Source organism: Cricetulus griseus (genome assembly GCF_003668045.3).
Source record: "Cricetulus griseus strain 17A/GY chromosome 1 unlocalized genomic scaffold, alternate assembly CriGri-PICRH-1.0 chr1_1, whole genome shotgun sequence".
Taxonomy (NCBI): Eukaryota; Metazoa; Chordata; class Mammalia; order Rodentia; family Cricetidae; genus Cricetulus; species Cricetulus griseus.
The window spans coordinates 231,966,643-231,988,055 of NW_023276807.1; the positions used below are offsets into that span (position 1 = coordinate 231,966,643).

At 42.9% G+C, this 21,413-nt stretch overlaps 1 protein-coding gene across 6 annotated transcripts in view; it reads left to right on the forward strand.

The window, feature by feature from the left end:
* Positions 1–21,413, forward strand: part of Enox1 (ecto-NOX disulfide-thiol exchanger 1) — a 259,391-nt gene that overhangs the window by 153,980 nt on the left and 83,998 nt on the right. For 5 of the 6 annotated variants that reach the window (XM_035452283.1, XM_035452285.1, XM_027390099.2 and 2 more), the window contains 3 exons: positions 18–124; positions 4,114–4,231; positions 20,721–20,810. In XM_035452283.1, the coding sequence (XP_035308174.1) occupies positions 18–124; positions 4,114–4,231; positions 20,721–20,810 (315 nt within the window). The remainder of the gene's footprint in view (positions 1–17; positions 125–4,113; positions 4,232–20,720; positions 20,811–21,413) is intronic. The other variant, XM_035452286.1, reaches the window with a different exon arrangement.

Consider the following 21,413-nt stretch of genomic DNA (forward strand, 5'->3'; position numbering starts at 1 on the left):
TTCCTTGTTCACCAAAGTTGAGCAGATTGTGGCCGTTTTCAACGCTTCTACCAGACAAAAAGCTTGGGACCATTTCTCGAAAGCTCAGCGCAAGAACATAGACATTTGGCGAAAGCATTCTGAGGTTGGTGATTTTACTGTTATTTTCTAACCACCATCACACAGCTGGATTGGCAGAGAATATAGTGGCTGTAGCCATTAATGGTTTTGTTACAGCGGGCAGTCCTTCTGCCATCGTCCCGTCTCATTGTCCCCTGCATATCCAGCTCTACTTCGTTTCTTGTCCAGAAAAGCAGCTGGCTTCACACTTAGAACACTTTCCCTTCCTCTCCAAGGGAGGAAAGAGTCTTTCCCATTCTTTGTGAAGAGCTTGTTCAGAAACAAACCAAGATGCTTTACCGAAAAATAGATTGAAATATGTATATATAAGCCGATTTAGAAAACTAATCATTAAGTATGAAGTTTTTCTTCTGCAATCTATGTGGTGATGACAGTTGGCTCTTTGGGCTTGAAATGGCAAGTATGCCTTCCTCCCTACATCTTCTTGTCATTAGCCATGCCTAGTCCACTGGGTTAGCCAGGAGGTTCTGTCACATCTCTCCCCGGTGCAAAGCTCATGATGGGAGCAAATGTCCAGGCTAGCTGAGTTCACAGCATCAGTGCATGGGTGAAGTGTGAGTATGTACAGCCAAGGAAAGAGGCCACATTTGACTTTCCTTGCTGCCTAGACAGACCAAACTGTGTCATTAGTCATTGGTCATCCAGCTGTTATTTTTGACTCCACCTGTAGTGTACGCTTTGAACCTGTAATGTAAAAGTAAGTATTCTGTCTTCCTTTGCTTCTTTTAAAGTAAGAGAATGTTTTTCATTTGGATGCCTCTTCATTTCTAGCATGTTAATATTAAAGTTCTCTAAAAGACTCCCCTCTTTCAAAAAATCACAAAGTTATAGAAGGTAAGGTTTATTTATGTAATGGTTTTTGCTCACACTTGGAAAAATAAGTGTTTTATGAAGAGTTTGAGGAAACACAAAGTACTGGGACATCAATCATCCGGGTAGCATTTTAAGTGCCCATTAACTAATGCTAAATTGCAGTTGAATACCAATGGCACTACATGTAATATCCACATGAATACTAAATAGATTCTTTATTGTCACTGTTATTATGGCAAATGCTGAGTAACTTCCCAGTAATGGGACGCTGGAAACACTAGTCAGTAGTTGGTAAGGACATTTTTAAGTGGTGTTCACTAAGAAGGTGGCTGGTGACTGATCCAGCTCACTTCCATTATTGGGGATTGTAAGGAGGGGGTAGAATTTCTCTTTAATTTTTTAAGGGCTCCTAAAACAAAGGAAGGGTTGATTCTTTCTGATACCAAAATGCAACCTAAGTCAAAGTTGATTTTAGGCCTCTGTTTACAATGCAATAAAGACATGAGGTTTATGCAAACTCAAATTGGAGTCTGTAAACTATGATGCAACAATGATTCACATTTGGGAATGGTCAGCCTTTGGAGATTTTTTAAAATTCATATAAAATAAAATGTAACTAGGGAAATTTTCACAGACCCACTAAGTGCCAGGATGCTGAAAATATGTGGGCACAGAAAGGCCATCCTCCATGTATGTCAGCAGACATCAGACACCGGGCTTGCCTCCTGTCTGGTCCTGCCTCATTTCCTATCTCCCCTCTCCCGCTTCTGGCTCTGTTCAGAGCAGGGCCTGTCAGGCTTTCCTGAGGAATCCTGCTTGCTTTCTCAGTCCTGGGGGATGGGATAGAGATTCTAGAGCTGTGGAATGTCATTTTCAAAAGTCCCTCCTGCCACTTCAACCTTCTCTTTGGGAAAACATGAGAAAACAGAATTCTAGATTACCTTTTATTTTTCTCCTCTACGTGTTGCTTAATTGATTAAATACCAGTTAGCAATTTAACATTGTGGATGGTTTCTCAGTTGCATATAAGCTTGATAATTGGCTTGATTTTTCCTCATTCCCATGTACAGCATCTGTTAATTACCTGCAACACCTCTCCAGATTTATTAGAATGTGTTAGTGATTTACTGCCGAACCATGGGCACCCTGTGGAAACACCCTGGCTTCCCCTCCCTCTGATATTTTCCCTTTCTGCCACCTTCCTCACAAAACAACTGTCATATGACAGTTTGTCATTAATTGCAGAACTAAGCAACCGCCCTTTCAGCCTTGTTTATTCTTACCACCTGGTTTTTCCTTGTTTTGGTTTTCTTTATTCAAGCCACCTCTTTGGGAATTGGGCTCTTCATCAATAGAAGAATTAGCTGTCCATTGCCCAGACATTTCCCCACTAATTGAATGTGGTGTCTAACTCCAAGATCTGGTAGCCTTGTCTAAGACAAAACCAGCCCCTCTTTCTGTTAGGTGGCATGGTCGGTCACAAAGGGAGGTGTTGTTTGTTGTCCTTGTGGCCTCTAGGGACTCTTCTTTGACTGCCTGCCCTCCTGTTTCCCTGGCCTCCATAAGGGAAATTCTTGGGTGCAGAGGTGTCCATTAGAATACTGTTAAAGTGAGGACTTTCCTTCCACCTGCTGCAGTTCAGTCTGTGAGCTAAGGAAAGACTTCCAAAGCCAGGGCCGCAAATAAACGTCCACTGAGTGGGCAGTGGTTATGTCCCCGATAAACTGGTGGACTCGTTTACTTTTATTGTTACTCACAGACCTAGTATAAAGCAAAATTATCTTGGTATTTGACTTTTAATTAGAGGCCTTTAAAAGAAGAAAACAGAACAGTGGAGTGTCTAAGGCTTCACGGGTCCATAATACAAAGCTAAGTATAAAATGATTATATAGCCAATTACTGTAAACAATTACAGCATTCTGCCTTTAGGAATATTGGTAAGGATGTTATGTATAATTTAGTACTTTTTACAATGGATTTCCTAATATATCATTTTAGCCTAATACCTTTGCTTAATAGTGTGCCCCTTTATGGGTAAGTAAACAGAAACTCAATGAAATTTCCTGACTTGATTTCAGCCACTGCCCTAGTCACTAGACATGACAGGTCCTCAGATCTGTGGTTATAAAAGTAGTGCTTAAGCTATCACTACCACAAAACTACAGCCCCATGAACACGGTAATGGGCTATAAAAGAGAAGGCCTCTCTGTATTTATTTGATTCAGCATCTTTTGAATTTTATGTCATGAATATATGAATGTCATGAGTGTTTGGCTAAATCATATACAGGCACATACATACATACATATCAGCTCAACAAGTGTCTAGCATGACACCAAGACTCTTTTACGTACAAGGCCAGGGAAATGGCTCAGTCTGTAAGCACACATGAGGACATAAGTTTGGATCCCTAGAACCCATATAAATAATTACATTGGCATTCACTTGTGATTCAGACTAGAGAAGTAAAAGAGGAAGTTTCTAGAGCTTTATGGCCACCCAGTCTAGCTGAATCAGTGAGAGACCCTGTATCAAGAAGGTAAGGTGAAGAACAAGAGAGGAAAACATTGACTTCAATCTTTGGGCACACACACACACACACACACACACACACACACACACACACACAATACATGTACACATACACACTAAAGTATTTTACATGCCTTAACTCATTTCATCTTCTAAACCATTAGTACCACAATGTTCCAGCAAGCAAACTGAGCAAACAGATACATAGTAGTATTCTTAAAGGTACGCTAGGACCAATCTAAATTCAGCCTTCCTTGAAGTCCCAGTGCTCACATCTCTGGTAGCAGTTGACGTCACTTCTGTCTGCCAGCTACGTAATAGCTATGTCTCTGTAACCACTCAGTAGCCCTGCTGCAGCAGACATTTTTCCCATTTTTATAAATCAGAAGACTGAGACGACAGTGAGATTAACCAATTTACCAAAGAGCCCTTACAGTCATTGGTGAGCAAGGATTTCCCCTGAGTCTGACACTTACGCCTTGAGTCTTTCTTCTAACCCATTTCCCCTCGCTACATTATTCTGGATATGGGGTAGCAGCTTTAGACTCTAAATGCTGATGTGTGAGTCATAATCTACCAGAGACCGTGGGGAGATGATATGATGATGTATGGCTACATCTCTGATGTTCCTGTATCCTGTGCTTTCAGGAACTCCGCAACGCTCAGAGTGAGCAGCTCATGGGCATCCGCCGTGAGGAGGAAATGGAAATGTCTGATGATGAGAACTGTGACAGCCCAACTAAAAAAATGAGAGTCGATGAATCAGGTAATGCTGGTAACTGCCAGGTCCCCAGGAGGTATCATAATGAGCCCCGGATCTTATGTGGGGAATAAGTGTGAGGAAATGGCCACATAACTCACTTTTATTTGAGTTACACTAAACTTTCATCTTTTGAGTGACTACATTTTATTAATAGAACATTAAACTCCTCCTTGGGAACACAGTGATTTAAATTGCTCCAGTTGTTTCTCCATATGCAGATCTGGGGCCATTATGCTTTTTTCAGGGATGTGCACCTATTCCCATAAAACCCCCTTTCCAGAGTGTGGCAGCCACAGCTGATGCTGAATTACAGATGAAATTGGGTTTCCCTCCATGCACTTCTTGCTTAGGAATTGTTTAATCCCTAGAGAAGCTCGCTGACTCCCAAGCCAGCATGCTGGAAAATTAAACAATACAGTTCACCTAACCTTTCATCAAGATGGGGGCCATACTTGGTACCAAGTGATGGTGGGCATCTCCTCCTTGAGTTAAGAGTGGAGCTTAAAGAAAGCCTTTGCTGATTAAACCTGTCTTCTGTATTTACATGGAAGTTCTTTCTTAATGTATACAGGTCCAGTCAGACTGGAGGCACCAAAGGCAGATAGCTTGTATAAGGGAGGGTTGTCTGATGGGCCTGGCAAGACCCCACAGTCACCATCACTGCCAGAAAAAAAAATAGAGAAACGCAGTAAGTTTCATCTTCTTTCGTGAATCAGGGAATAAAACAGACACACACACACACACACACACACACACACACACACACACACACACACACAACTGTCTCTGTTTTCTAACTGAAAGATTACAGGTGACTGAAATAGAGGATCTCAGATAATTTCTTGGAAGTGTAGGGGTAAAAGCAAAGACCCCCCCTTGCTCTCTGAAGGTTCCCTGAGATGGAATGACAATAGGCAGACCATATAGAAGAGATGAACTCATTCATGATGTTCATTTTAAACACAAAGTGTGACCACTCACCAGCCCAACACAACAGAGTGCTTATATACTATTTTCCCTAGGGAAGGGACTGTGTGCATTTCTGGGTAATAGTAAATGATTCTTAGTAGTACTGTGTGAGCCTGGAGAATATGGGGCATTGACCTTAGACAAAATCAGTTGGGTGTCAGAGCAGACAATGTACTGTAAATGGTTCGCTGTGGGATGTTAAGGGGCATCAAGGGTAGTATTGACAGACATAAATCTCTCCCTGGACACCATCAGGACCCACTGAGACAAACTTGTAGGACAGGGAAGTGAGACCTGACATTTTGTAATCAAAGATCTTTGGGGAAATTCGATTGATATTTTCTGATATTAGAGAACCATTGCCCTAGAAAATCTGGCTTCACCCCTAAATCCCACCCTTGAAGTTATTTAGAAACTTAGCGTGCAAACAAACACCATATCTCAGGGACTTTCCATTGTCTGCAAGCTGGCCCAGAGTTTATGACTCTCATTAGATTGAGACTACCTTTCCCAGGACTGTTCACTCTAAGGTTTGAATCCAGTTATTTGAGGAGAATTCTGTCCTCATGGGCACTTCTGCTCTGTGAGTCTTCATATACGAAAAGAAAAGGTATTCATGCAATTTTTTTGAAATTTTATGTGATCTTGCTATAAAACATTTCTTTTCTAAATTATTTTTTTATTATTTTTAAAGATAAAAGTTGGAATCTTAAGATCCTTAGGTTAGGTCTAAAAGAATTGTCAGTCTGAAATTCTGAATTGAGCCTGTGCCTTTTTTTGTATATGTAGCAATTTTCCTAGGGAGAAATGCATGCAGTTTCACAGATTGTTTGGGATAGGCTAGCATAAGGATGAATAAACAGTAGGCTCATGGAGCCCATCTGGCAGATCACATCAGCAACCATACATCCACAGGACCAATACCAGAACTTAACTTTAGACATGTCCACAGAGGTGGCAAGGACCTGTGCCCTCCTCAGGGACCAGCTGTCCTCCCTAGAGGTCTCCTGGAGAGCAGTTTCCCAGACCTCTCTTGGTTTTCACACCAGGCATCCGATGAGAGCGTGAAGTATAACCTACACTTTAAAGACTTTCCCCAGGCATGTTACTTGGTCAGCAGAATTAATGAGCAAATGCAGTGCATGTTGTCTGCCGTGTACTGAGAGAAGAGATGAAAGGACTGGAGTTCAGATGCCAGGCTCCAGCAGTTCAAAGTCCTTTCCATGTTTCTTCAAATGAGCTGGGCCAGAGGACATGGCATGTGGTTTCTGCAGAGAGCACAGGGCTGATTAAAGGGAGGAGTAAGCAGCTGACCATTTTTATTTCGCTGGGCCCCAGAGATCCTGCCCACGAGCAAGCCATTCTTTTCCTTCCAGCCCTGAGTAATCCGGGACATTGCCTAGTGGCAAGAATTCCCATTTGGTCTTTGGACTAACCCATGCTAATAATGCCTTGAAGCAAAGGAGGGAGGGACAGGGGCAGAGACCTCATAGCCTAAAGGAAACAGCTTTCCCCATCACTGATCTTTAGGTACAAATGTGTGGCTGGCTGTCACCCACATGGGAGCTTTTCCCCTCAAAATATCTGGCTCTGATGAACTGATGGGAACTGCCGAACACAAAAATGAGATTCTCTGTCCTCCTCTACAGGAGCCATCTCTGGCCCAGCTCCTCCCGGCTGTAACTCTTTTCTTTGCCCAGAAATTCTTAGAAATTCCAGGGAAGAGCACCCTGTGAGGAACCTTCTGCCTGTGAGAGGAGGACATGGCGAAGCTGTGCTCCTCAGGGTGGTGAGGCTGGAGCCCCCAGTACCAGTTTTGCATACCGTCTCCCCATCTCCCCGCTAGGACAGCAACAACTGCAGCAGGCAGGAGCATTTTCCAGTGAGATGGAGCGAACTGACTTTGTATCTAGAAATAACAGTTGATTATGTATATACGTGCTTATATGATAACCTTGGTTTTTAATTCTTAATAACCAAAATATTTCAACGAGTTTCTGCTTTTCCTGGTTGTAAAGACTACGCCATTCTATCTTTTACTCTTTTCTGTGTAAAATGATTAACAGCGTATCTTTGGCTAGAGTTCCCTGGTTCTGCCTTAATATAGTTCTTGGCAGAGCGTTCACACTTCCTCACTGGTTGGTCTTAAGAGGGAAAAGGCATTCGTTGGAGCAAAACTGAGATAGTGATGAAAATGGAAATGATTCTGCTAATAAACTGAAAGCCATGACAGATTTATCAAAGCATCCATTGAGGATGATCAGCCCTCCCCTCCAGAGCCTGTGAGGCTGGCTCTTGATAAAAATATAAATGGGTTACTGCTTAGTTTTGCCTCCTGCTAGAGTCAAACCAAACCTTTAACCTCCACATCTAGTCCTCTCTCCACCCCTACTACCTTCCCTGTTTCTGCCCTTCCATCCTCTCCCCTCCAGGTGGACAGTGGAGGTGAGCAGCTTCATACAAAGAGGAAAGGAGGGAAGCCACACCTGGAAGGCTTGGCATGGTAGAACCCAATTAAGTTTTAGATCTGTTAGAGTTACTGGAGCCATTTTATGTTGGTGGCTTTGGATTTTATGAACAATGCCAAGTGCAAAATAATTACTCAGTAGTACTCTGCTTATTGTCTCCATTGTTCTCCAGCACCTGGCCCCAGACCTTTCTCCAGACAGTTGATGTGTGTTGACTTGGACTCTCATCCTTCCCTTGTATCTTACCCTCCATCTGATGTCTTTCCTCCACAAGACAATTAACACTAAGAGCATTTGCTCTGGCTCTGCTTAATAGGCACATGTTAAGATGCATAGTCAATGCAGGTGCCTCCCTTTGCCAATCCATTCAGAACTTGGTGCGAACTGCAGTGTCACTGGCTGAATAGGCATCTTTCTGATTACCAAAGGCATTTGCAAAGCACCACAATGACATGGTAAAGGCATTGTGGCTCCAAATAGAGAGAGTCAGACCCGATGCCCCTGTCCTCCAGGGGACATGATGGATGCCTTTTGAAGAAATATAACATGGTTTGTTAATTAAGGCGCCAGGCTGAACAACGGGTATGTCCTAAAGGCAGGAAGGTAAGTATGGTACCATCATCCCTGTCTTAAGGCAATATTCCACGCATGTTCAGGAAATAGAATTTTAGAAGAGTGGAATGAAAAGATCTTTGGTGAACAGACAACCCTTAAACCATTCTACAGTGCATAACAAATGCTTTTAGATTCTAACTGAACGTCATTTAAACTCTAGGTTCTTTATATGAATGTGTGTGGTGTGTGTATGTGTGTGTGAACCCTCGCGTGCGCGCACCCATGCATGTGTGCACGCTCAATTATCCCTGTGTGTCTAGGTGTACTTGCAAGTGTATAGGTCAGAAACCTTTCTGGAGTCACTTCCACCTTGCGCCTTGTGTAAGGCAGTGTGTCTCTTGTTGTCCCTGTCACTATGTTGCATATTCCCGACTAGCTGGACCTCAAGCTTCCAGGCACTTCTCCTCCCGCCCCTTCACATCTCATCTAATTAAGTATAACTGATGGGATGACCACATTTAGCTCTTCCCCCCTACCTTTTCTTTTTAAAGTGGGTTTTAGGGATCCAAAATCAGGTTCTGAGGCTTGTACAGTAAGCATTTTTACCCACCGACCTTCTCCCTACCCACAGATACTTTGTGAACAGTGAAGTTTACTCTGTGTTATCAATATTCCATAGAAATTCACGATACCATTTTGTTTTATTATTGTTTTTTTTTCAGTTCATCAAGAAGTTGAGCAATGATTTCCAGCAGCCTAGTCAAATTAGTGACTCAGGTTTAACTAGAATCGCAGTATTTGATCTGAATAGTTGTGTCCAAAGCAGGGTGCCTTGGGTTTAAAATATGAATATTAAGTTTATCTTTAGCTGTCCCCTTGATTTCTTTGAGTTACAGGATTATCTCTAGCTTTCTGTACTACATTCCCCTGGTTTTCTGTTACTGCATCCCCTCATAATTACTTGCTGAAATTGGGTTTTAGGTGATGCCCCACAGGGAGACTGAGAAGAGATTCGCTGCAGGCCCCACACCAGCCAGGCACCGGGGGTTTACTAAGTACCAAACTAGAGTCTTATAGCTGACTAAAGATGGCAATATGAAGGCAGCTTACCCGAGGCTCCCTTTTGAGAGGGAGGCCTGGACTTGTGCTCTGGGGCAGCTAACCACAGAGGTTTAGTGCCTGGCCGAACAAGAGCTATCTGCTGTGGAAAGTGGGAGGTCCCAGTTGGTAGCCACATGCCAGGGCCCATGCTCCCCAAAGCAGGGGCAGCATCGAGTAGAAGAAGCCTAGAAGGACCAGCTGTTTTCCCATTTCCTGACAGCCTCAGATATCTCCTAAAAGAGCAGTTGCATCTATTTAGGGAGGACCCTGAATCAAAGACAAGCACTTGCTTCCCAGCCTCAGCTGTGTGTCTTCCGGGAACGGAAGGGCCAACAAGGGAACAGTTATGTTTTGTTTTTATACACTGTGCAAATCTTACCAACGGACTTCAAATAAATGTTTATTTTGGGTCGATTTTTTTCAGTTCCCTGATTTTATGTACAATTGCAATTCCCTGCCATAATGGAAAGGCTTCTTAAAAAATAAAAATAAAAAACCCTTTCCCCTTGAAAACTGATTTACCTTTTAAATACTTGGAGACAGGCGTTATAAGATAGATGCTGAGGCGGAGGGGCCCTTTCTGATGGAAGCCCCCTTACTTTCCAAAAGGACCCTATGTATTTGGGTTGTAAATTCTTGATCTTACCGTAAATGAATAGTCTTACTGTTCTGTGGTACCTAGCATCACCACAGCTGGCTCCCGACTTCCTCATAATGAGCCATCCATATCCGACTACTTCCAGTAAATTACCCTGTGTTTTTGAGATGGCCTTGTGTCAAGGAGATCTGAGGATCTCCACAGGACACCTTGCTTTGCCGCCCTCCCTTAAAACTCAGTGGAGCCCTTGTTAGGGTCTAACACCTGTGTCTGCCTGGAGCAAGGAAGGCTCCCTCGATGGCTTCCAGTGCATGTGTCACTCAGCCTAGGATTCCCAGGAACACTTACAAAACACACAGGGGCTCAGTGAGGCTCTGGTTTCCTGCCAAACACAGTGAGACCCTCTGAACTGGGCAGAAGGCTTGGGCTACTGGGTAGCTACCAGGCCAAAGAAGGGAGTAAGGAAAGTTAAGTCATTGAAAGGGAGAGCCAAGGAGGGCTTGACTGTGAGACAATAGGGCCTCAGCCTCACCCCTTCCATATAGCCCCAATGCTTTTCCACTTCCCAGAAAACCATGGTTTCTGCTCCGGCTTCCTGTGGTCAGGGGCATTTCATTGCATTAAGGCTCGTAGGAGACTTCCCCAGCTTCCTTAGCAGACTCTAAAGACACTGAGGGAATATTTATGTAATAAGATGCAAAGTTGCTATGGAAAATACTATAGCAACCTAACACCTCCTGGAGCCAGGCAGGGGCTTGTAACAGCAGTCTAAATTTACATTTACTGGAGTGTCATTTTATCGACACTCTTAGTATCTCCTCCTGACAGGATGTTAAAATATGTTTTTCAGCTCAAGTTTGAGCAAAATTAACAGTGTTGTTGGTGTTTAAATGTAGTCCTCACGACTTCTGGAAAAAGCCATCAGAATAATTCTGGAAGGGGTTAGATGGCAGACTCTGGGTGAGTTGATAGATTTCTGTTGTTTTGCTAGACACGGGACAAGTTTGCCCTGCATTAATCACTGATTTCCCCCTTTACTCTCTAAGCAATACAGAGCAATGCCGGATCATGAAAAGGGGACCTGTTCTGTGTGCTGTCAAGGGCTGGTTGGCTCGCCTGTGGTTTTAGTAGACACTTTCAGCATGTCAGCTCACTACCCTCACCTTGAGAAGCAGCTGGCATTGTTTAAAAGCAAAGCTGTCTTTCATATGAAAATAAAATATAGTCTCCAAAGGAAGTCAGTGGTTACGGATGGTGAATATAGCAGAAAAGAACGATGTTACAGTGCTATAGAAAAAGTTTGAATTTCTTTTTTTTTTTTTTTGGTCCTATGTAGCACATCTACTTCAACATATTTTTCAAAGCTCAACAGAGGTAATTTTACATTATTTGAGTTTTAGACAGGCCTGCTTATATAACACATTTTTAAAAACCTTCTGATACATTAATGACATAAAGAGATGCAAAGCAAGTCTGTGTTCCCTATTGGCTCGTGACTTTTTCTCAGAAATCATTGGGAGGTGAGGCTACCATGAGTCTTTGATCATAGTGAACACCTGAGGTTCTTGAGGCCTAATTACTGGAAGAGCCATCTAAGACCATGTTTCAGATCCATTAAGTGTGAGCGTGGCTGAGAAGCCATAGCTATGTAGGCCAGTTACTAATGAAAAGTTCATATCCATTGATTTTCCTCTATGTCTCTCCATCTAAAAATTTAAAGTGCGGCTCCAAGGCTGTCAAAGTGGGACATTGGCCAAGAGAATCGATATCAGACCATATTAAAACATAGCTGTTACTAGCAACTTATCGCCATGATATATACTGCCAATGGGAGTCAATGTCCTCATCCTCCTCTACATTTGTATTTCGTGGTTCATCTAAACACAGTTGGTGGCATCAAGCCATTAGACCCTGACCAGACATCATCCTGACCAGATAGCCACATTCTAATGGAAAAGGAAGTACTTTTTGAAAAAAGTAATTGTTTTCTCTCTTATTTTCAGAAATTCCACTTGCCATTGTTATATTTATCTTGTAACTAAAAGCCCTAGAAATTGATTTTCAAAGCAACCTACAAGTTGTTATTGTATTATGCTTTTCTGTGGCTTTGAGATGCTTCTCTTCTACCGATTGAGTCACTTTGGTACTTGGAACAGACAATGTGTTCAGCAACTGGGGCATCCCAGTTTCAGGACGCAATGTGTGAAAACCTCCTGAGACGTTTTTAAGGAAGAATTTTTTCTTTTTTATTTAAACTCCAACCACTAGCAGAGACATAGAGAGAATCATATCTGGGGCAACATTTCCATGACGGTGTTAATCACAGTGCTTCAGATTGGACATTGCAAGCTCAGCGTGAGTCCTTCCTGATTCTACAGTGTCTGGGTTTCCACTTGGGGCATGTTGTCATTGTAGCTTGAAGCAGTTATATGAATCTTCCTTTCCAAGAATTACTTTTTTACATTGTTTTATTCTCAGATTTCTTATTTAATAAGTTTAAACCACACTGCACAAGAAACTGCACAAAGCCAAACCATACATGGGTCATGATCATGGGTAGTTGTAAATGACAATCAAAGGCCCAGACCCTGAAATCAGGAGGACTGTGTTGGCATCTCTGCTCCACCATTTGCTGGGTATGTGTCTACCAACCCATTGCTTCTCTTTGTTACAGTGTTCTGTGTGCACACTGGGTCTCAACCATACTGAGTTTCTCACAGGGAAGCAATCAGTGTTCGATGGGCAATAAAAGTGCTTCAAGCACTTCATGTATGAAAAATGTCTGATAAGTATTAACCATGTTTATTGACCATTGATACTGTCATTGAGATTTTATTTATTTCAATACTAATGACACAAAGATGAACAGAACACAGGTCCTTTATCTGGTCTTCTCACATGCTAGGGTTTTGAGATGCCCATGACAGTTTCATACACAAGCCCGAGTGTACTGCAGCAGAAGTACTAGGAGAATAAGGGTAGAATGTAAAGGAGATGGAATCTAGTCAGAGGAAGGCTTCCTGGAGGAGATAATGTGTGATCTGAACCCCAAAGAGCAGACAGCCAGAGATGATGTTCTGCCAGCTGACGGAGAAGTGTCCTGGCGGGGATGTTGTATCTAAACATACCCATCCCACAATTTCTCTTCTGGAGACACTGGAATCACAACATCAGTGTCATCCACTTGGTGATCATTTGTTATGTGTCAAACATGGACTAAGCCTCAGAATGGACATGGCTCGGGTCCTCTATTAAGGAGCTGAATGGAAAATAAAGTCAGGAAGACCTGAGTAACAGAAACTCCCAGGACCTGTGTGGCCACAGGGGTGAGGCTCCCATGCAGGGCAAGGAAAAAAAAATCTGCAAAGAAAAAAAATAAAAGAACCAGACTATATGGAAGGAGAAATAAAATGTAACTTGACTCTGATATGAATAAAAAAAAAAGAACCAGATCTATAGAATACTGGGGAAGGAAGAATCCTAGTAGAGGCAAAAGCAGCTGAAAACTACCTCAAGCTTAGTCCTCAGTTGGAAACCTTTCCCAGAATTACTTTAGAAACTCTTAAATATCTCACTGTGATATTATATACACAGCATTAGAATATTAGTATTGGTTAGTAATACAGCTAACCTGATTTGGAAAAAGTGTCATGTTTTGGAGATTTTAAATGACATACTCAGTGTTGTTGCTAAGTGATAGACGCATTTACAAAATGGCAAATGTGAGTAACTCCGATCTTGTGTGTGTGTTGCATGCAAAATGTGTGTTATGAGGATACCTGAAATGGTTAAAAAATATTTAGAGTGTGTGTCTGTAAAAGATAATTTGATTTTTTTATTATAAATGATTTTTGGTTTTTGCTTTTCATTGTGTACTTGCAAATTTTGTCTACAAGAGGTCGGTATGTTATCTTAATAATACTCTGAGGAACATTGAGTTTAAAAATTCTGAATCAAGGAAAGTTAGCTAGACTTCAAATTCACATTTGGATGGGGTGAGGGTATAGCTTGCAGAAAGAAGGTGACTAGTGACAAAAGCTTCAGAGTCCCCCCCCCAAAAAAAAAACTGGCTGTGAGTAACATAGCTGATATTGAAGAGGCGAACATGATTAGAAATGATAGACAGTTATTCATTTCAACAATCCCCAAATCCAAGCTTCCATCCCCGCTAACACCTTCTCTTTACTGGTTATGCAGACAGCAAATCTGAAGCAGAAATGATTCCTAATATTAGGTCAGCTTGGTACAGACAGCTGAACAGTTCCCACAAGTGCTGCATAGTAACGGTGCACCCCATAAACTGTTTTTAGTCCACTCCAAAAAAGACAAATATGCAGGAAACTGGCACAATATGTCTTCTAACTGAATGATACTTTCTTAGAGTGTCTGTTATATGAGTATAGACAGAAAGAGGAAACAATTTGAAGAAATGCTAGGATTAGATGAACCATACACATAGTCACAACCAATGCTCTGTTACCTAACTCTCCAAAGTGATAAAGAAAACAATAAGGATACCTCTCTCTGAACATGAACACACACTAAATGATTGATCTAAACTGCAATATCAGCCCTTTGACTTCCCATAGTATTCCCCATTTTCTTTGCACCCCCAGGGCCCGGGAGAGCCCACAAGACTATCAGTGTATTGACTCAACATCTAATTTCAGGACTTATTGAAGTACCTCTCTCCCTGTTCCCCTGTTCCCAGGGCTTTTCTTTATGAGATATGCCTCTAAATATATCTTTAAAATAAAAGTCTGAGGGAGAACATACAGGGCAATATCAGTCTCACTGCAGTTCCCACACCCGGGGAAGGTTGGTTCTTGAAGAGACACTGAAAGCAATATGTTTCCTCTTTCCCCAATATGCTGAATTTAATAAGGGCCAAAATTGAGTTTTTGTACCCCCCAGTAATAAGTGGAATTGCTTAATAAATATAAAAAGTCAATAGTGAACTTCATTGAGTTATTGTAATTATAAGTTGTAAGGCTCAATCTGTAATATATTTGGCTAGTCTTTGGGGGACAGGATAAGAGCTTTCATTCTTCATTAGTGACTTACCAATCAGTTTCTTTTTTTATTTTCATACCAGACTCTTCTAGTGTAGTTTGTGCAATCCCTAAAATCTCACCTTTCCCTGGCCTTAGCTCATTGCCTCTGTGACTCATCTTAAGCATTGTCACAATACAAAGCAGTGACAAAATTAAATAACCATTACTGAATCCTTACAGTGTGTCTGGGACCACGGCTTTTGTCTGGAAGCACCAGATTAAAGGGGAAATTACTAAAGTCTTGTAAGACTAATTAAGACTTGGTCCCTGAAGTGTAAGTATTGCTCATAAATTCTAGGAAGTCCTCACAGCCTGTTACCAGCCCTCCTTTTCCTGAATAGCCTTGGGTTCCACAGTCTTCACTTTCTGTGTGCTCAGTTACTGCCAGAAACCAGCAGAGCACCCTTGATGTGAAGAATGGCAAGACATGAGTAAATCTGAAATAGGATGGTTCTTCTCAACTCTGTGAGCTTGAGAGAAACTTTTGTGTATCTACGCTGATAGGGAAAGCACATCTGAGGTGAGAGAGCCTCTCACCCCTGTGCCCTTACGGGACCCTTCTTTCCAAATGCCAAGCATTGTACATGGGAGGCAGCTGAGGGGTCGTTGGGTAGGTAAGAAATGAGGCAGAACTAATTTCTCATCTCTTGGGGGATATTTTTGTTCTTCATTTGGAGCCAAACATGAAAACAAAAACTATAATTTTACTATACTTCACAATGTTTACATATTTTTTTCAGGTAAGGACCCTGAGATATCTGTCCCAAGTCTGAGAATTGGTATCAAGCTTCAAAGTTCCCTCCCTCAACTCTCTGTCTTTGTATATGTATGCATGTGGAGACCAGAGAACAATCTTGGCTGTTGCTTCTCAGGTTTCTTTTGGATTTGTTTGCCTACCCTCTCCCCCACTGGCTTAAAACTTACCCAGTAGGCCTGGCTGGTTGACCAGCTGGTGAGATCCAAGGATTCAACTATCTGAACAGGGATCACAAGCACACTGTAATACCTGGATTTATTTCTTTAACATAGGTTCTGGGAGATGAAACTCAGGGCCTCGTGCTTACAAAGCAAGCACTTTACCTACCAAGGTTTCATCCTGTCCCCTCACCTTGTCTTTCTCTAATCTACCGGTGCCTCCCTCCTTCATAGAGCCCATGTCAACTGGGCTCCAGTATTGATGGGAACAGCAGTGTAAAGGTACAGAGAAGGGTGTCATTTCCCTCATGACCACTGCTCCTCAAAAGCACTGGGTAGTCCCCCAGACTACTTCCCTCTTCTCTGTAGGAATTGGGCTTTCTTAATTGTGTACCAGAGACTCATGTGTAACTCTTTAGGGCAGAAAGAATGAGAAGTCCTTTCAGGTTATTTCATCTTGGAGGAAATATGGAAAGGTAAAGGACAAAGCTAAGAGAAAGAACTAAGTTGAAATTACCGTAGATGAAAATACATCTTGATTTTATTTTAGTAGTATTATTATTTTGTTAGTGAAAGTTGTTAGGTCCTTGGGCTTTTCAAATAGAAATTAACATTTAAATCAGACTTTTTTTTTCAGCCCCTGCTATGTAACATTTAGGCTCCTAAGGAATATTATAATTGATGCAAGATCATAAGCCCTGTGTTAACAAAGTGCTCTATAGGAAGCTCTCCGCAGCACTTTCTCTCTCGAGTTCAATAAGAAGCTAGTAACAAGAGAACCATCCCCTCCAAGGAATTCTTTTAACCTTTCAGAAACAAAATATTTCATGCTAATTCCTGTTTAATTGGAAGGAAGTCATTTTTAAAAAAAAAAATATCGTTGACTATGGGCTTGAAGCCTGTTCCATCCCTGACCTCTTTAATTTAATCAAGGTCACCTAATAAACTTGCCCAAACAGCTCTATTTCTCAATTAGAAAAAGGTAGCACAGTTTCAAAGCATTTAGTATGTGATTAATAGTGCTGAGCTGGGGATTCAGCATTGGCAGGGTCTTTGTGAGGAGCTGCTGATGAGAATAAAACATTAGTACCTGAAAATTATACTCATCAGAAACTTAAAACAAATCACTTTAATGAGTAAAGCAAAAAAACTGTCTGCCTGAGTGTGTGCGGGAGGTTATCGTGCTCAGTATAGAAACAGTCTTGATGTGGGATAAAAGCTGCTATAACTTAGCCATGTGAGACAGTTTATAAAATACATGCTGTGCTTTTCCTGCCCAAGGACTCAGAAAAGATGGGCTCAGCGTTGCCCAAATCAGGCTTCTAGAGAACTCAAACGCTAGGGTGGACAGAAGAAGCAAGAGAATGAAGTTAGAAGATGGGGACCATCACCATCTGTCTGTCTATGTGGATGAAATACCCAGCATTCTAAGAAGCCACCCTAGGCCTCCTCCTGAACAGACTTTCACTTCATGAGCTTGAGGATGGCCAGACTGCCCTGGAAACAAGAGAACGTTATTCCAGTAATGAAAATTAGAGCCGTTGACAAAGGAACATGTGAGACTGATAACTGGTGTCCCCAGTGAAGTGCTGACCAGCATGGAGAAATAATGGAGCCAGACCAGGCCAGACTCCTAGATGCAGCTTAGTGTTGTTTCTGAAACAGCTTGGAAACGGTGTCCCCTCTCCAGCCATCAGTTCTTTTTATTTTGTTTTAGTTTTTTATATTTTTATATATTTGAATTACAAACAAGATTGAATTACATGACAATTCTTCTCCCTCCATTCCTCCCTTACCACTCCCCCAACTAAAATCCTACCTAGCATATGTCCTTTCTTCTAATCTACACCTGACTCAACCTTTCTGCTTCCTCATGACCTTGAGCTGGAGAGATGGCTCAGCTGTTAAAGGCTAGGCTCATAACCAAAACTATAACAGCCATCAGTTCTTAAAGGCAGTATGAGCTCATGCTCAGCTTCCTTAATAAGATTATGGGAAAGAATCAATGGAAGGATTTATGGCAAGTTGGAAATACCTTGCACTGTAATGGAGAGTAATAGCAAAAGGTATAAACAGATGGTATAAATGAGCATCCCAGTCCGGTCCACACATAGGGATCACTTGGGGAACCCGCTACAGGTAACCATGCCCTGGGTTAGTGCCCAGTCATGTTATTAAAACACTCCCCAGGTGATTCTGATGTACAAAAGATAGAGAGGGCCTGTAACATGAGGATTGGTGACTTTGTGGTAGGTGGTAAAGGAAGGAACTGACAAGACAAGGCAACAATATGAGAGACTAAAACCAAGGTCAGTGGTCAACATTTATAAGGGACAGGAAGAGACTGGCCAAAGGAAAGAGAACAGAAAGGAAGTGGTGTTGGTCTAGTTTGCAAGGCCCCAGTGAAGAATTTATGCACGCCAGGCACATTTGGAGTATACACTGATTAGTGTAGGAAGGGCCCCTCCAATAGGGATGGGCTGGCTCAGAAAGACCTGGAGTAGGTCAGGGCCAGAGTTCCTGCTGCCTTTATGCTGTTCTAGAACAGCCAAGACCGTTCTCCTGTGTCAGGGGTCAGAGAGGAATCAGGCATGCCAGGCAGTGTCCAGAGAGTCACATCTTTGCAGCCTGTCAATGCCCTAGGAAGAGCTTGCCCACCTGAGAGACCTCCTCTCTTGTGGCAGATGCCAGGCCAAAGGCTGAGGCTCAAGGGTGATTAGTTCTAAAAGTTCAGTGTGACCTCCTCAGACAAGAACCACAAGCCAGCCACGGTGGGAAAGATAGCTGCCAAGAAAAGTATTGCAGTACAGCCAGTATGCAGAGATAGGAAGAATGGAGAATTAGCCTGGAGGATTCCTGGAAGCACTCCATCACAGTGTCACAGGGGAGGCAGTGGGAAGCATCCAGAGTAGAACAGAAAAGAGATTAAGGAAACATGGGAGCATACCACAGATGTCAGAGAAGCCTAGAAGGCCAGGCCCGGGACTAAAGCTGGGATTAGGTGCCAAAACCTAACGAAAGACAAGACAGGCAGAACAGTACATAGGTCGCATTAGGTTTCTGCTCCTCTGACCCTGCTACACAAGGCAAAAGTTCTTACAGTGGAGGGTGGAAAAGGGGGGTGAGAGGCCACTCCAAAGCGAGTTGGGGTGAGATTGCACATGGGAAGTGGAGTTCCTTTCTCAAAGCACGAGTGCAGCTGGGCTAGGCTGAGCCAGAGATCAGGTTCTTGAAGCAGAGCTTGAGAAGAGCCACAGAGGGACAGGATGTCTGTGCTTCTTGGGAAATTGTTTATTGTTATTGTTATTATTATTGTTATTATTATTATTATTATTAATTGTGTGCGTATGTGTAGAGCATGCATCAGGAAAATAAAAATAGCGCCTTTCAGGGGGGAAGACTCATGAAGGACATTCAGTCACCATCTGCGAAGGGAGGCCACTGTGGGTTGGAGGAGTGACTGCTTCTATGCTGGGCAGACTGTTAGGAAAGCCTGTCCCTTCCTGCACTGGCCTTGCCCATCAGCCTAGGCCAGTGGTTCTCAACCTTCCTAATGCTGTGACCCTTTAATACGGTCCTCATGCTGTGGTGACCCCCCAACCATAACATTATTTTTGTTGCTACTTCATAACTGTAATTTTTCTACTGTTAAGAATCATAATGTAAATATTTTTTAGAGATAGAAGTTTGTCAAGGAGATTGCGACTCACAGGTTGAGAACCTCTGGCCTGGGCACCCCCTCCTGGAGTCCACTGAGTCCTTATTAAGTCAGTGTCTACTCTGCCCTCTCTGTTCCTGTGTCGCTTCCAGTTCCTCCCTAGTGTTCTCTCAAGCAACAGCCTCTCCCCTCCTCTGTCCACCCACTGTGGAAAGAGCCAAGCTCACCAACTTCTCCCCAGGCTCTCCTTCCTGCTAGCCTGTGAGGTCAGGACGATTGGGGTGAGAGCCCCACTGCCTTGGCCAGCCCTGCCTCAGCTTAGTCCAGTGTGGCACTCAGCTGGCTTTGCCATAGTCACCCCTTCGCTTGCCTGGAGGACTCCAGTTTGCTGGGACTTGACAGGACATCCTTCAGCACTGGTGACAGCGGACTTTACCTGCTGTTGGAAGTCGACATGCTCATTTCTTTTGCATATTTTTCCCTGAGGAAAGAAGGGTAGGGAGGTAGCAGAGGATAACAGTATAATTGAAAAAGTGGTAAAACCTGATGGAGTCTCCACAGTGTCAGGAGCCCAGCCACACCCGGGCCTGCTCCTGCTGCAGGCTTCTTCATTAGGAAGAGCTAAGATGGGAAGGGACAGAGGACTTTTTTTTTTTTTTTCCTGAGTCACCTACTGCCTCTTCCACCTCCAGACTCACATTTAAGCCGTCATAATGCCAGGCTCTAGTTTACCTGCACTCCTCAAATTACCCTTATTCCACCGACCTCACACAAAGATGGAAATAGACACTGCCTTGTGTGTCTGTTTAGCTCTCCCTAATAATAGCTAATGTGCGGACGATAATGCGCACTGCAAACATAAAATGTTATGTCAGTGCTAAGTCGTAATAATAATAATCCTGCAAAAATGTAGCATAAGGAATCTCCATGAGCAATCTGAGGACGATTGCTGCTTCAGTGGGAATACAGGTGTTATTGAGAAGCAGACCAATTGTACGATGCTGCCTCTGTAAGAGGCTGAGTAGCAAAAGATTGGAATTTTGGCAGATATCCCATTATGCCCCTGGCACTGTGCCCAGCCACCAGGAGGTATAGGCATAGACAACAGCCCCAGGGCCCAGGCCTTCACTGAGGTTTTTGGTGTTTTTCTCTGGTCTTCATCTGCTACCAACAGTAGACCGGGGACACATCTTGGAGATCAGAGCTTCAGAAGGAGAGTCTCTGCCACCTCTTCTCTCACTGGAGGCCCAGACAAAGGCAGCAGGTGGGTAAGTTCCCCTGAATAGGCAATGCTTATCACCCTTAGAGTACTTAAGGAGCAAGGACTTAGCATTGGCTTCTGGAGTTGACACAATGAATGAAGTCACATTAACAACTTAGACTGCATGAGCTCAGAAACCAGTAGGCATGCCTGAGCCCTCCTAGAGGATAGAGGGCATAAAAATGGGTCCCCACATGGCTCATGTCAGGGCTCTGGATTGTAGAATTTCTCTATAGATGAACCTCAGATTTCTTCTATGGAAAATGTGTTTATTTTAGACTAGGGTCATCCCCTCTGCCTCTGCAGCAGAACTTCCCCCAAATAGCCAGAATGGACTACCTGACCTCCATTACAAACAAGCCACTCCATTCGAGCCCTCATTTCCACCTTTCTCAGACTATGGAATGTAGCTGACTCTTGGCCTCCTGTTAGAACACAGCCTGTACCATTAACTAGCTGTTTCACCTTAGGGTCACTGAAACGTGGTCCCAACATCTGTAATATAGAATTAATAATCACATCCCCTGTATCATGTTCTTGTGAGGGTGGAAGGGGTGAAGACTCTGGAGATGGTGTGTCCAGCTTTCATTTTGGGGTTTGGGTTTG